The sequence below is a fragment of the Camellia sinensis genome, chromosome 8 (genome assembly GCF_055761805.1).
Source record: "Camellia sinensis isolate YWXY chromosome 8, ASM5576180v1, whole genome shotgun sequence".
Lineage (NCBI taxonomy): Eukaryota > Viridiplantae > Streptophyta > Magnoliopsida > Ericales > Theaceae > Camellia > Camellia sinensis.
The window spans coordinates 189,337,533-189,353,318 of record NC_138968.1 but is presented as its reverse complement, the minus strand read 5'-3'; the positions used below and the strand labels follow the sequence as shown (position 1 = coordinate 189,353,318).

Below are 15,786 nucleotides of genomic sequence, written 5' to 3'. Positions count from 1 at the left end.
TATGCTATCATTGTCATGCGTGTCTCCTGTTCCTTTGTCTCAATGTCTTGAGATTATTGTTTCAGGGCCACTTTTTTTTCTTTTTTTTTTTTGTGTGTGTGTGTGAGAGAGAATAAAACCCTACACATTTTTTGAATTTGCCAGAAAATGCATTTATGTTCTTAATATATATATATATATATATATATATATTTTTTCAAAATGTTCATTGTTTTGTTTTTGAAAACTCAAAAAATGAAAACTAAAATGAATACAATACTCAACATGCTTAATTATTAGAAACTAAATGCATCATTTAAACTTAACCACAATCTCCTCCCATCCTGCACACATCTCAATTCCTTTGTCTCAATATCTTGAAATTCTTGCATTTTAAGATTCTTATTAAATCATGCTTTTGGCAGCGTATTGAGATAAATAATAATAATAATCATAATAATCATAATAATAATAACAATAATAATAAGAAATTTAAGAACAGAAGATTGTATGCCTCCCCAAGTATCCATCGGTTTTTTTTTTTCTCCCCAAGTAACCATTGTTGAACTAAGAAAAAAAGCGAACCGATTCTCCAATTCATGTGCAGAATCATTTTCTTGTTGCAACTCTAAAGAAATTACAAATCCAATTCAACAACCAAGTAGTGAATTCGACAAGCTAAAATGTGAAATGGGTTTTCTTTAGCTACCCCAGAAAATGAATACAATATGGGACCTGCTGCAATCGGAAATTGATTCTGCAACACATTTTTCACTGATTCTTCAATGGCATCATGCACAGCTTCATCCAAACCCTTACTGACAACATGTTCTGTTTTTACAGCATTTATACATATATATAGAGACAGAGAGAGAATATCTCATAAAAATCAAGTTCTTCGCAGGGAAAGGCGGGAAAATGGAATCCAAAGACTCTGCTTTCGCTTGTTCTTCAAGTTTTTCTTCCCGCCATTGCTATCTCTGTTGCGCAATACACAGACGTCGCCATTGCATACGTATTGACTGGGCTGCGAAGATGATTCGGAAAAACAGCCCAAGAAATTGAAGAACATGGCCATTCAGACTCTCTGAAGGCTTGCTAAAAAAAATCTGTGCAAAATTCAGAGGCAAAAAAAAAAAAAAAAAAAAAAGAGAAGCTTTTTAGTTGTTTGTTTCTTAATTGGGATGAAGATTGGTATATATGGAAGACAAGTGATTGGATTGTGAATAATGCTTTGAATGGTTCCAAACACATGGTGGGAAAGTTGTTTTAAAAAGGCCAGTTTTCATAGGGTCAATATGAGTGGGCTATGACTCTTATTTTTCATGTTTGAATGTCGACTCCCTTTATGTTTTAAACCAATTATTTTCACATCATTTTGTTTAGGGATGGGTAGGCCAGTTTGGCACGGATGGGAAAAGGCAAAAAATTAAAAAGTTATTTTAAAAGTTAAAATGTTATTACTATTTATTAAAAAAAAAATTAAAAAATTAATTTAACACATAATTACATTTTTAGACAGCTCTGCGGTCCAACAGTGGAGGTGACTTTTGGGAAAAATTGCACGGTTTTAGGTGCACAAATAACACAGTGATGTTCGGCCCGTAAGGACCATCACGGGTTCCATTTTAATAATCTGAATCGTCAATGTGTAGAACTCATCGAATAATATATGTCTGTAAAAAATCACGTTGATCGGATATCGGTAAATATATGATCAAAACAGTTAAAATTTATAAAATAGTTGGTGTTATAGCTAGCGGTTGAAAAAAAAACTAATTCGATCAGATAGTTATCGATATCCGATCAACGTGATTTTTTACAAACATATAGTACTCGATGAGTTCTACACATTGATCAGTTTTGATTAGTAAAACGAGACCCGTGGTGGGCCCCCAAGGGCTGAACAACACCTCTAATTCAATACACGAAAAGCAGAGAATCATATTCCAGGTACACTCTGCGCACGCTGTCCTCTTATTTCCTCACAGTACTGCCTATTTCCTCACCATCTTCTCCTATATACTAATTTATACAATTTTTTAATACATATTTTTTCATAAAAAGTCAAAAAGGTATCCCAAATATTTTTTCTTCAACTTTTTAGTTCAAAAAGTCAAAAAATGCACTTATTTAGGACACCCCAAACAACCCGTTTTTTGGACCCGTAAATTTTTTTTCAGTGATTTTTTTTAAGGAAATTTTATTTTGATTATTTAATCTATTCATTTTGTAGCTTTCTGGATGGATCATTTGGGGGGAAAAATCAAATTAATCTGTTATTTATAATCATGTAATTTTATAAGATTTATTTAAATAATCTATTTTAAAATTATATTTATTATTTATTATTTATTTTTAAAGACATTTAATAAATTATGTGACTATTATTATCATAAAATTTGACCATTATTATCACATTTAATAAATTGTGTTTTGGGTTTGAGTGTCCTCGCTGTTTTTGTCTAAACCAATTGTTTTGGCAGCATTTTGTGTGAACTGTCACTGGTCTTCTATTTTCTCTTATTCTCATATTTTGACCCAAAGAAATTAATGGAGCCAAGTAACCAAATTCTTCTCTCTCACCAATTAGACCGTGTTGTTGAGCCTTTGTAGATTACAGGATTTATATTAATAATTTAAATTATTTATTTTATAAAATTATTAATGCAAAAAAAAAAAGAAAAAGATTAGATAATCGTAAATACATGAATGGATCACGCTTGTCTTAAAAAAATAGTTAGATATACTTTTGTTCGTTTTCATATAATTAGTCAGACTATTGTAGATATATAGTTAGATCACATTTGTCATTAAAATAATAATTTTATTTACTTTCATGTTAGTTAGACTAGCTAATTAATAACCCATTCTTTTCTTTTTTTTCGTTTTTTCGTTTTTTCTTTTTTCATGTTTTTGGTTTCTTTTTGCGAATTGAAAGGGGAGCTGTTTATATGAGAAGTTATAGAAGTAATTTCCATAACTGACCACACCTAAATAATTTATTTTAGTAGGCCAAAGAGGACCAAGCTTTTATTATAATTTATATGAGTTTCAGAGAGTTGGCCTGCATCATTCATGTCAATATCAAGATTATTAGAGCATCTCCAATGCAATACTATGAAAATAATATTTTTTATTTAAAAAGTAAATATAGAGGAGGTCACTATTCATTCAAACTCCAACCACAAACCTTCATTTCCTTCCTTCAAACTCTATTCAAAAAGTAATTTTTATTCATTAATAAATATTTAATTTTAAAATTTTTGTAAAATATATTTAATATTATACTCATTTTAAAGGAATGATTTTATACTTTTTAATGATGTCAATTTTATAAAAATTAAATTTACAAATTAAAAGTTATTTGTAATATAATAAGAAATACAAAATGAATAGTGTTTTGGAGGCATCCTTCATTTTTTCATCCTCCCTTCAAATATGAAGGATGAATTTGTTCTCCTCCCAAATGGAGATGAATTTGAAGGGTGGGTTGGAGGAGACCATCCTTCATATTTGAAGATATGAAGGATGGGTTGGAGATGCTCTTAGTGTTGTTTTTGACATGTCTCTGGAAAGCAATACTTGTTTTGCTCTTTAAAGAAAATTATATAGGCTTCGTTTGGAAAGAAGAGTTAAATTGAGTTGAGTTTGAAGTTATTTTAGTTATCAAAAGATAAAATAAATTTTTTAATTCAATAAGACAAAACATTACATCTAATCCATAATCATTACATTCTTTTTCTCACAAAAAATCAAAAAAGTAAAAAAAAATCTTTCCAAACGAGACTTTTTAGTCTCAGAATAAAATAGTTAAAAAATTAAAAAGTTCAAAAACCAATCCACTTCACAAACAAATGACAACTCATCTAATTACATCAAAAAGGTATGAGAATATAGAACATGGGCTGTGATTGAGACCCCCTCAAGCCTCCACCCCCACCACCCCACACACACACGGGGGTTGGTGATTGAAAAAAACAAAAAAAAAACAAAAAAAAATTGACTAATCAGAGGCTAGTAGGGGTCATGGGGGTGACCCTAGAGGGGGTCGGATCTTTTTCTTACAGGACATTATTGAATTTTAAAAAGTGTTATTTAGTTAAGCATTAATTAAATAATATTAAAAAATAAAAATTTTAATAACATATTTTATATATTCTTGTACATTTACGTATCTTTATATTATATATATATATATATATATATATTAATTAGTATTTTCCATTTAAAAATTCAAAAATGGCTTCGATTAGTCTTTATTTCGACACCACACAGTTACACCTATCTAGTTGGTTGGAAGTTGAATGGTCTAAGTCCCCAACTATATAATAGAAGAAAATAAATTCAAAAAAAATTAAAAAAACACATCATTTTTATGAGTCTTGTGAATATGTACTCTTAAGACATATATTAACATACACTTTCAGTTACAATATTTAAGTCTTTGATTATGACTTACCGACTTTTGAGTTTTTGATTATGACTTATTATATTATTAATTATGATACATTGTGATGTTAATTATGATATTATTTTAGTTATGATTCAAAAATTATTTAGTTATAATTCATTTTTTTTTGGACTTCAAAACTTACAAATGACATAACTTGTACCAAAACATTACCCAACTTAAAAATATTATATATTCTCTATTACATTCACTTTTATACAAAATGTGCAACATCCTTTTAAATTTCTTAACCTATGACCTTATTAGAAAAAGAAGCAATTCCTTCGTCAAAGTAATCTCTAGTTACAAAATTTCTTGACATATGACCTTATTAGAAAGAAAAGCCTTCTTCAAAGTAATCCCTAGTTACAAAGTTATACAAGATAGAATCCAAATATCTCACATGAGTGTGGGACTCACATGAGACTCACATTGTATAGGTTTCACATCCATATGAGACATTTGATAAAATCTTTGATAGAATTTTTAGGATCTCTAACATTACTCTTATATATGTAAGCACCTAGATTGGTGTCTTTTGTCTTTCCTTATGCCAAGTGTTCAATTATCTATAACAATTATAAAAAAACAAAAAATAGATAGATAGGAGGATGAGGCAAGACTTACACTTAAGATCATGTAAGGAAGACTCTTTCCACTTGAGATTACAACCAATAAATGTTAGGGAAATTTGGTCATAAACCTCTCTCGTCTTCCTTTTCTTGTTAAAAGGATAGAAAAAAATTTAATACTTTCAAAACTCTCTTATAATTATAAAATTCTGTATAAAGGACAAAATTTGTTATTTGAATATTTTATTTGACCATTTGTAGACATCCCATTTTTGACCGCCCGCAAGACTTAGGCACTTGGTTCGATACACTCGATGATAAAAGTTGAATTGTGTGCTTTGAGTTCACAGCGATTCAGATTCAGTCAAGTTTCCGAAATAATATCAAATCTTCAATATTTACCTTGTTTGGGCCTGTGAGTTTCATTTTTGGACCGTTTTCCACCCTGAGTTGAGTTTGAACCAAAAAAATAAGGGAGGGCATCAAAGCCCGGCCGTGGCTATGAATAACCAGCCGGCCTTTGGTGATGAAGAATACTGTTCTAGGCGGGAGTCCGCCAGCTGCCAATTTTTGAAGATATTTATCACCTTTTGAGCTCAAATTCTATAAAAAAAAGCTGTGTTATTTTTTTGAGGGTTAAACAAAATTTAGAAAGCCTATATACACCTTGAGGGCTCCTCCCTCCTCTTTCTTCCACTGCAAGCAACTTTTGAACTAACCTAGCTTCCGTGTGTTATCTCCATACACCATATACAACCTTGTCTCACCACCTTAGAGCCTTGGTTGATCTTGGAGAAGCATAATTTAAGCTTGAGAGTGAGTTGAGATTAAGTTTGGATCACAAACAAAAAGCTTACCCCTTGAGAGGTATAAGTTTGTTATCTTTTCTCTTGTCTTTATTTCTTTCATTTGCTACATAATTCTTATTGTTTTGTGTTGTTTTGAGTCTATTTGAAGTGTTTAAGATTGGATTTGGAGGGCTACTAAAAGGGTAGAAAGAGCCTGTTCTTTCTACACCTTTACTTATAGCTTAAACCCTTCATTTTCCACTATTTTTCTTTGATATCTACACTAAATTTCAAAGTTTTAGAAACGCTAAAAATCATGTTTTAAGGTTTCAAAAGTGAAGGGGTTAGCCATCCCTCCTTGTTCTTGCTTCCTAGCCTTGTTTCATCTTTTTGTTGTTAGGCTTTTTAGGCTTTTTTTCATGCATTTTTAGCATCTGTTTTTCATGCGTTAAGGACTGTTTTAGGTCTGTCCAAGCCTTTTAAATTGGTTCATGCTTTGCTTAGTTTAGCTATTGTCTCATAAGTTGGCATACATAACTTGTTGCATGTTGTTCTAAGCATTTCTTTACTTATTTCCATGTTTAAAAGTCTAATTTTAACAATCAATCCACCATCCATCTCTTTTATTCTTGAGAATGATTTCAACCGATTGAGGTTGTTCAAGACATGTAAGAGAGACTCTTACTTAATGGCTTAATCTTTTCGGAGATTCATTGCCAACGGTGTGGTTTCTCTCTCTCTCATGCCTTAGAAGAACCTCTTGTTTGACATTACTTCTTGTTTAGAGGACTATAACACCACCATGGACAAATGGACTAAAGAATGGTAAGACTTCATAAAATTGGCTTAAAACTTGGATCAATCCATATAAAGAAAATGGCTTAAAATTGCTCCAACTTGGCCGGACGTTATGCCAAGTTCCTTGTGTCAAGAGTCATCACATGTTAATTCATGGCATTTTGATGATTCTTGAAGCATTGCAACCTCCTTCTTTGAGTTCATACCATGACAAGCGGGAGGGGTGGTCTCATTCTTTGCATTTCATTGATTTTTGTCCAAAATTGAATCCAAGACCATCAAGCAATCAATTTGCTCATTGATGGCTTTGGAACCAATTTCAACCTTCTCTCCAGGTTTTCCCATGACAGAGAAGGAAAAAAAGGACAAACAGAGCTTGAGGACACTTTGTCTGCACTAGTTCACCTCAAAACACAACAATAGAGTTTTGCACCAAATTGATGCATGGCCGGCCATCTGTAAGTCTGGCCGGCCATCAATGATGCATAGTCGGCCCTCAGTGTGTGGCCAGCAGTGTAATTTTGCAAGAAAATAGAGGCAGTGGCTGAAGGTGAAACAGAGTTGGCTTGGACAGACAGAGTAGCTCTCAAGCGCTGTGCATACAACCTTCATCCATCTTCGCTTACAAATTTTGTCAAATGTAATTAATTATTTCATTAGTGTTATAATTATCATAGTTGTAAATTAATCTTGTTGTGATTAATTAGTTGTAGCTAGTTAAATGTATAAAGTATTGTAATTAATTAGTTAGTTAATTACTTATTCAATTTCGTTTTATAATTAGTTAGTTAACTAGAATAGTTAGTTAATTCATATTTATTTGTAATAATTAGTTAAGTAGTTCAGCTAATTTCATTGGTTTTGTAATAATTAGCTTAATTAGTTTAGTTTTAATTAGTTAGTTTATTCGAACTATCCTTCATGAGAGCGCAATGTAATAATGTGTATGTCTTCCAACCACACGTCTTTCTCCCTTTTATTTATTTGCTTATGATGGTTAGTTTAGGGACATCATGTTTTGATTAGCATAACTCATGTTTGCATCTATTTGTATTGCATGCACCGAGGCTTGATTCATCATTCTAACTGCATTGTTAGTTTCAATACTTCTTTGAATACGTGCTTAGACCGCATACTATTTAATTGTTTCATATGCCATATTAGTAGCCGAGCCTGTTTAGTTGCATATCGCATGTGTTGCATTAGTCATAATTGCATAGTTAGAATCATACATTTTTCTAACTAATTTCTCTTTTTGACTTGGAGTACTAGGTGGGCCTTTACTCGTTTTAGCATAATTGCATGAGTGTTAATGTTGCCATGTTTCGCATGCGTACCATGAGGCTAATTGCTTAAATGCCAAACTGTTTGTATGCCTGTGGATGAAGGCTTATTGCTTGAATTGGAATAATTTGAGTAATGTTTATATACGATCACTTTTTCAAGTGGTACATATTTCGAAACAATTTTCAAAACAAACATGACTCGAAATGCTCCAATTCTTGCAACTTAGTCTATACTTGTGTGTGCGCATCACATAGTAATACTAGCTTAATAAACCGAAACAAGAGTATATACTATTAATAAAAGTCATATCATGATTAGTAGAGGCCGATCTTTGATCGGGTGAGCGAGGGTGCTCAAATGTATTCATGACCTTCCCCTCTCGTACCTAAGTTCCCGAGCCGAGACAATCTTGGTGATGACGGACACGTAGTCTTTGGCACGAGTCATGGGTTTCTTAAATTTCTCAAAAATATTTAGGTGGCAACTTTGTATCTGGCAAAACAGTCCATTTTTGGGAATTTGATTCAAAATCGATTTTTCAAAAGATTTGCTGGATTTGGACTCTTTGGTATTCATCAATTTCACATTACACTTGTGAAATTAGATTCAGAATCGCGAAAGTCCGAACTGTAGGGTTTATTTTGAACTTCCGAAAGGGGGTGTGAAAAAGTTGAGCTACACCATTATACCATCTCTTTCTTTCATTTCTCTCTCTCTCTCTCTCTCTTCACCAACTGTATGGTTATTCATCGTCTCTATCATTTTCATCCTCTATTAGCATCGCCCATCCTCACCGTTAGCCGGCAACGACCATTTTTACCGTTAAACCACCACCATCTCAGATTTAATACCTATGAACTCATATTTGAGATTAATAACTTCATATTAGAGATTTAAAAAAAAAAAAAAAAAAACCCTTAGATTTGACCGAAAAATGAGAAATCGATATATTATAATGAAAAATTAAGAGTTTTTTTTTTGTTTGTTCATAGATCTAAAAGTTAAATTTGACTTTGATTCGTTCATTTAATATGTACTCTGTTTTCGTAACAATAAAATTTTTACTCTGGTTAATAACATATTAATCTGCTTAATGACAGTAACTCTGAATCAAAGTAAAGTTTATTATAATTCAAAGTAAAATTTTATTTTGAAACAAGCTGCGATGATGGCTTTACAGAAGAGTTTGTCATGAACCACAGTAAAATTTTATTGTTGAAAGAATAGAGCATCATGAGAAGAAGAAAAAGAGATAGAAAGATAGAGTTCAAAAATAGATGATCAAGAGAAGTAGAAGAAGAAGAAGAAGAGAGAGAGAGAGAGAGAGAGAGAGAGAGAAAGATCTCATATTTGAGGTTTGCAAACCGTTGCAAATTGTCATTTTCCAATGACAACAATTGTGAATGATCTCAGATCTGAAGTTGTGAATGCAACAAATGATAGTGGTGATGAAGACGGTAGAGAAAGAGTTCTATGGTGAGCGGCGATGGTGCCAATAGATAGCAGCGATGGCACAGATGAAGAGAATAGTGATAAGTGTGAGACAGAGAGAAGAGAGATTGAGATCAGAGAGAGTGATTACGAGTTGATACACACACACATACATATATATGAGGGTATTATAGTAAAAAAAAATAAGTTTTAAAATACTAGGGGTTTTGAAAAGATCCATATAATTCTTGTCCTTTTGAAAAATAAATTAGACTATGAGGGGTCTATCACCAAATCCCCTTAAATGTTAAACATTTTATTTTATTTTTGTTTATTTAACTTGCACAATGTTGCTAGTATTTGTATATATGCACTACCCAAGAGACACATTCAATGGAAACAATTTAATAAGTAGCCTATTAGAACACAATCAATTAGGGGGTACACGGGTCGGTTCGGCTCGATTTTACCTTTAAATCGTCAGCCGAACCGACGCATTCAAGTTAGAAAACCAACTACTCATCATCAATCGAACTACAGTTCGAAATCGACTAACTCAAAAGTCACGGTTTGGCGGTTGATTCGGTCAATTTCAAAAATCTGATAGGAATTTGTGAAAAAAATGGATTTAAGCGTTCAAAACAACAAATTGAGTTTATGTTTATACACTTACAGATTATAGATCTATGAAAGAGAGAGTAAAGCAAAGAAAATGGGGAGGAAGTGAAAGGGGGAGACCGCCTTCACTTATCGCTGTGGCAACCACCTTCACTCATCACAGTGCCATCGCTCATTGCCACCAACACCAACACCATTGTTAATTGACCTCATCTGTCCTGGCCACCACCATCACCACTAGAATAGAAATGGAAAGAAAAATAAAGAGAAGCAGAAATGAAGGAGAGGCTGAGAGGTGATGAGTTCGTCTATCAAAGGAAGAGAGAGAAAGTGTAACAGAGAGAGAGAGAGAGAGAGAGATGGAGATGAAAGGTTTGTGAAGTCAAAAGGATTGAGGAAATAGAGAGAGTCACAAAAGTAAATGAAGTTGTCAAATCTCTGTGAGAGAGAAAAAAATAGAGGAATATATTTTTCTTAAGGAATATATTTTTCTTGGGAAAATAGATATGACTTTGGAAAACATATATGGAGTATTATATATCTCTCAAATTTATTTGAGGTGGTATATATCTCGAGTCTGGATCTTCTCCAGCCCTCTCTCCGGTCAACAGCCAGGATTTGGCCACGTCACCCCTAACAAAATCTACGGCTCAAATTAGTTAAAAAAAAAAAATGAATTTCAAAGAAGCTTGCTTGCTCTCTCTCTCTCTCTCCTCTTCTCTTCTCTTCTCTCTTTCCAACGGTGGACAAAAATCATCAAATCCTGGATTGTTCCAAATCTCTGCAAATTTACCACCAAACATTGATGATGTATTGAAAAATTTTCTTTCAACAACGAGGTATTGAAAAATTTTACCACCAATATAAATCATCAAGAAATTGGTGGAACACACCCAAGTGTTCTTCCAAATTTACCACCAATGTTTTAGAGATTTGAAAGAACACCCAACAAATCATCAAGCCATAAATGTTAAAATCATCAAAATCTGATGATTCATGCTAAAAAAATGGAAAATAAACAAAAAATAAAATTCAAGCCAAAATTTGAAGCAAACCCACTTTCTCTCTCTAAAATTCAAGCCACATAAATCATCCAAATTCAACACTCTAGTTCTAGTTGCTTCAATTTTTTTCTTTTCTTTGATTTTTTCGTTTCTTTCTTTATATTGTTTTTGGAGAGTTATTGATTTGTACATGGGTTTTACTCTGAAAAAATATCTGAAAATTTCAGATCTAGAAGAAGAATGAGAGAAGGTGGTGTTCGATCGGCCAAAGTTGGTAGAAGTGGGGTGGTGTAAAGGAGTCCAGCAGGTTCTGGTGGTTGTGGTGGTGCGTGAGGGTTGCCGAAGGGTTTGGAAAAATTCAAGACCCAAATGGGTTTGACAGTGAGAGGTTGTAACCCCCTCTCTATGATTTGGTTTGTTATTCTGCTATTCAACATTCAACTCTACTATTGAAATAATAGACGAATTGCAAAAGATGTATTGGTAGAATGTTGTGAAATGGTGAATTTAATTTAATGTGTGAATCTGACATGAATGTGAAAGGAAAAGAAAGAGAGTCCAAGCAACAAATGTTCTTTGAATTTTTATTTTTTAAAACTAATTTGAGCCATAGATTTTGTTAGGGATGATGTGGCCAAATCTTGGCCGTTAACTAAAGAGAGGACTGAAAAAGATAACTGGAGAGGATCCAGACTCATATATCTCATCTCAGACTTCAAAAGTGTGAAGAATTTATTGGTAAGGGTATTAGGTGAGTTGTCATACAATTCTAACTTGGAAATGACAAGTTATCAAGGAACTTTTAACTCATTTAGCTTACCAAGGAAACTTAAAGAGCTGAATAACTAAAATAATATTTATTTACTATATATATATATAGACCGGATTGGATTTAACCGATATTTTTTAATTAAATCCAACATCCCGACCATAAATCAACATTTTTTCATGAAATCTATCCGTTGCTGACCGAATGGTCCTGCAAAACCGTCCGTGACATGCACGGGTCGGGCTGGTCCAGGCGGATCCATGGGTGGTTTGCACACCCTAATCAATATAAGAAGTCTCCAACCTCACATAAAGTTCTGAAAAATGCTAGAGAACCAAAAAGAGATATTTAGCAAAAATTTTGATAAATCTTTTGAAATATCTAACATTACTCTAAAGTTTTTTGACCTCAATTCAAGCCCATCTAAGCAAAAATATAAATATTTACTACTTCAAAGCATGAGTGCTCAAATATCCAAATTAGGTATGGGAACAGTCTGACAAGAGCAAGATAAAACTAAGGATAACCGTAGCACCAGATAGATAGACAACTAAGAATTTACATATTTCAGCATGTTTCTTATTTACATAATATCAGCTTTACTAATGCACTCAGAATGATCCAAATGTGTTCTCGCCACTGTATGTCATGTAAAGGAAACCATCCTCATCTTTGTTTTCCTCATAAATTGCAGACATCATGGCAGCTGTTGCAACAAGAATACAGAAAAGGAACATGAGTACATGAATACCAACAAGCAAATCATTAAATTCAGAAGCCTATGATGGTGTAAAGGCAAACATAACCGAAAACAATTTCTCACCAGTGGGTGGCAAAATGTTCTTCACAAAGATAAAGATGGCCTTCTCAGCACTAAGCTTTATCCTCTTCCGGACAACATAGACAAACTGCCCGACAGTCAAATCAGCAGGAACCAGATATCTGCAACATTATTATGGTATTAGAATATTGTAGGCAACGGATAATAATAATAATTCGAATAGTATGTTAGCCAATCCATAATGCATCTATCCATAGGTGTGACAATACTCACATCAAAATGTGAAAAAAATAAGATAAATAATAATAATAAAGTTTCAGACTCCAACAAATATGTTTTTAACTTTCCAAAAACAGCCTGCGGACTCCAATCTCCTTCTAACATTGGTGGAAGCCAGAGGCTTTTTTTTGCATTGCATTTATCCTTTACATATTGTCTTCTATTACCTTAAATGATTTCAAATGTTTCTTGCAAGGTGAGACAATCACATATCTTGCAGTCTTGCAGATCAGGAAATAATTCAGCAGAGGAGAAAGTAATTCATAAAAAAAGTGTATAATGAGCAATCTTCGTAATATTCAAATTAAGCATATGGAGGACGATTATTGCAGTACTATACTAACTTCTTCTTGTCAATGTCAGGGATGTCACTCCTTTCAGCTTTCTCCACGATAACCTATGCATGAAAAAATAAATAAAAAAATTCAGCGAAGATATGCGTAACATCCTACAGAAAGACAAACTTCCAGGAAAACAAAGGCAATTTTTATACTGGAATTCTATCTGGATACTTCTCCCTGATACGAGCAGCTTCTGCCAGTCTCCTTTCTGAAAAGTAGAATAAGGCAAATTTCAAACAAACAATAAATACAATAAAGACACATAAGGGCATCACTGGTATATTTTTCATTTTTTGTCTTCATTTTCCTGAAACACACAATTTGTTTGGCAAATTGTTTCCAACAACTGCTTTCTGATAACAACCCACTCTTTAGGAAACAACACCAAGTTGTTTTCCAATTTCAGGAGACTGTTTTCCTAATTGTTTTCGAAATCTACTATTTTTTTGTTTCCAAACACTCGAAGAATAAAAACGATACCAATTAGGCCCTTTGGGGGAAAAAAAAGACTTCAAATATTTTTGCCCTTTAAACAAACATATATAAAAATACTCTCATCAAATGTTCACAAGTGATCATGAATTTTCCACAGCTCTATTACATTATGAGAGAGACAGATACATAGAGAAAAGAGGTGGGGGAAATGGGGACTTCCTTTTGTGGTCATTGCTCTCCATTTGTTGCTTTTGTAACATAGATGGCACTTACCTTTAGTCCCTTTTGCCAAGGCTCCTTATGCTGTAACTATATTCTCACTAGTGTTGATCATATTCATACCAACACATGGCTAAGAAAACTTTTACAAATCTTCTTCAACAAAAGATGCAAACAATATTTGACTCAAACATTGACATGAATACAATGTCATGCAATTAATAAAAGATGAATAAGAAAGAGAATTTTACCTTTATTTCTACTTGTATTACTTACTAAATCAGTCCACAAATTCCTTACATATTTACAGAGAAAGCAAATGAAAATTCAAATTCATGAAATATTCATAATATTCATAATTCAAAATCTTTGAAGTGTCAAACTGCCAATCCACTAATGAAAAACACGTTTTACTACATGCAGCAAGAAGAGGTAATTACCACAAATAGGAGTACAAATAATAATTAACAACAAAAAACAATCAAGCCTCACAGAAACTGTTCTATATCCTCAAAGAAAATTCAATTTTACCCTTAATCTAAGCAAAGTTCCACTTCAAATGTTCTCAAAAGTATTAATTTCATGTTGCTTGCACAGCCTACATGAATTGCAAAGGGTAGTCTAACATTATATGTTCATTGAAGTGACTGATAGGCAGTCCATAAGTGAAGACAATTTGCAGAAATGACATCACAAGTAGAAGAATATTTTTTCCCAAGTAAGTGAACTAGATTGCATTCAAACAATAACACAACCGATTTTGGATCAAAGACAAGCCAGGTACAAAAAATACCCAACAAAATGTGGATCAATGGCCCATAAAACACAAAAAAGTTAAGTAAAAACAAACATCAGACTCACTAAACATAAAATGCTTTCCACGACACAAGAAAAGCCAGAAAGAACAAACTTTCTTCGCTTCATAGAAGTTTGAGAGGTTCTACAGCATTCACCCATAATCCACTAGGGTTCAGACACAAAAACACGCACCAAAAAACCAAAAACAAAATCACTAGAAACCCATACCTTGAAATCACTCAATCAACTTAAATTAGGTAACTAGAAACCCAATCCACACACACACACACCACACACATAACCCAAATCACTAGAAACCCATATCGTGAAATCACTCAATCAACTTAAATTAGGTAGCTAGAAACCCAATCCACGCACACACACACAACACACACAAAACCCAAATCATTAGAAACCCATATCGTGAAATCACTCAATCAACTTAAATTAGGCAACTAGAAACCCAATCCACAAAAAAAAAAAAAAAAAAAAAAATCAAGACCATAAATAATTGCAAAGATTCAACAAGAAATTTCATTCAATTCAAATATAATAAGAAATCAGGATAGATATTCTATAGATCAACCGAAAATCTCAAATTGCAAGAGCTAGGGTTCAACAAAATCAGATCACAAGCACAAAATCTAGAGAGAGAGAGAGAGAGAGAGAGAGAGAGGACCGAGGGGGTGTTCCAACTTGAAGGAGCTCTTGGCCATGGCGATCAGTGAATGCCTACTGTGATACCCAAAACAAAGTTAAAAAAAAATCTCAAAACAAAATTAGGGGTTTTTTTTTTGCGAGGAAAGAAAATACTGATCGATGATGGGAATAGCGAGAAAGAGAAGATTTACCAAACCAAAAATCGAACGATTGAGAAAAGAGAAACAGAACTTTAGGTACAATAAATAAAGCAAGCAATCGAAAATACGTATATGAAATTGATTTTATCGCGTACGGAATCTAGTTTTGCCAAGGCAAAGTTTGATCAGGGCAAGGAGAATTTGCAAGCAAGTAATTAATACGTCGACGTTTCGTCACTGTGTGGGCCAGAGAATAGGGCTTTGTCGGTTTGTTTGTTTGTTCAAAAGATTGTAAAAGCCCTTCTTTACTCAGGCCCAAGAGGCCTCAACAATCAGGGCTAATTTTACTTGAACTGGCCTCAACAATCGTTTGGGAATTAGCTTTTCAGTATTTTTTTATTTTTATGAAAAAAAACGTATAAAAACATTTAGTT

The 15,786-nt window shown here is 33.1% G+C and overlaps 1 protein-coding gene across 1 annotated transcript; it reads right to left on the bottom strand.

Moving 5' to 3' along the window:
- Nucleotides 1–12,123: 12,123 nt before the first annotated feature.
- Nucleotides 12,124–15,544, bottom strand: LOC114276129 (autophagy-related protein 8C-like). Its single transcript, XM_082884829.1, has 6 exons — nt 15,404–15,544; nt 15,232–15,287; nt 13,253–13,308; nt 13,104–13,156; nt 12,523–12,641; nt 12,124–12,405 (listed from the first exon to the last, which is right to left on the bottom strand). The coding sequence occupies exons 2-6, from the start codon at nt 15,266–15,268 to the stop codon at nt 12,311–12,313; spliced, it is 360 nt and encodes a 119-aa protein (XP_082740955.1). The 5' UTR covers nt 15,269–15,287; nt 15,404–15,544; the 3' UTR covers nt 12,124–12,310.
- Nucleotides 15,545–15,786: the final 242 nt, after the last annotated feature.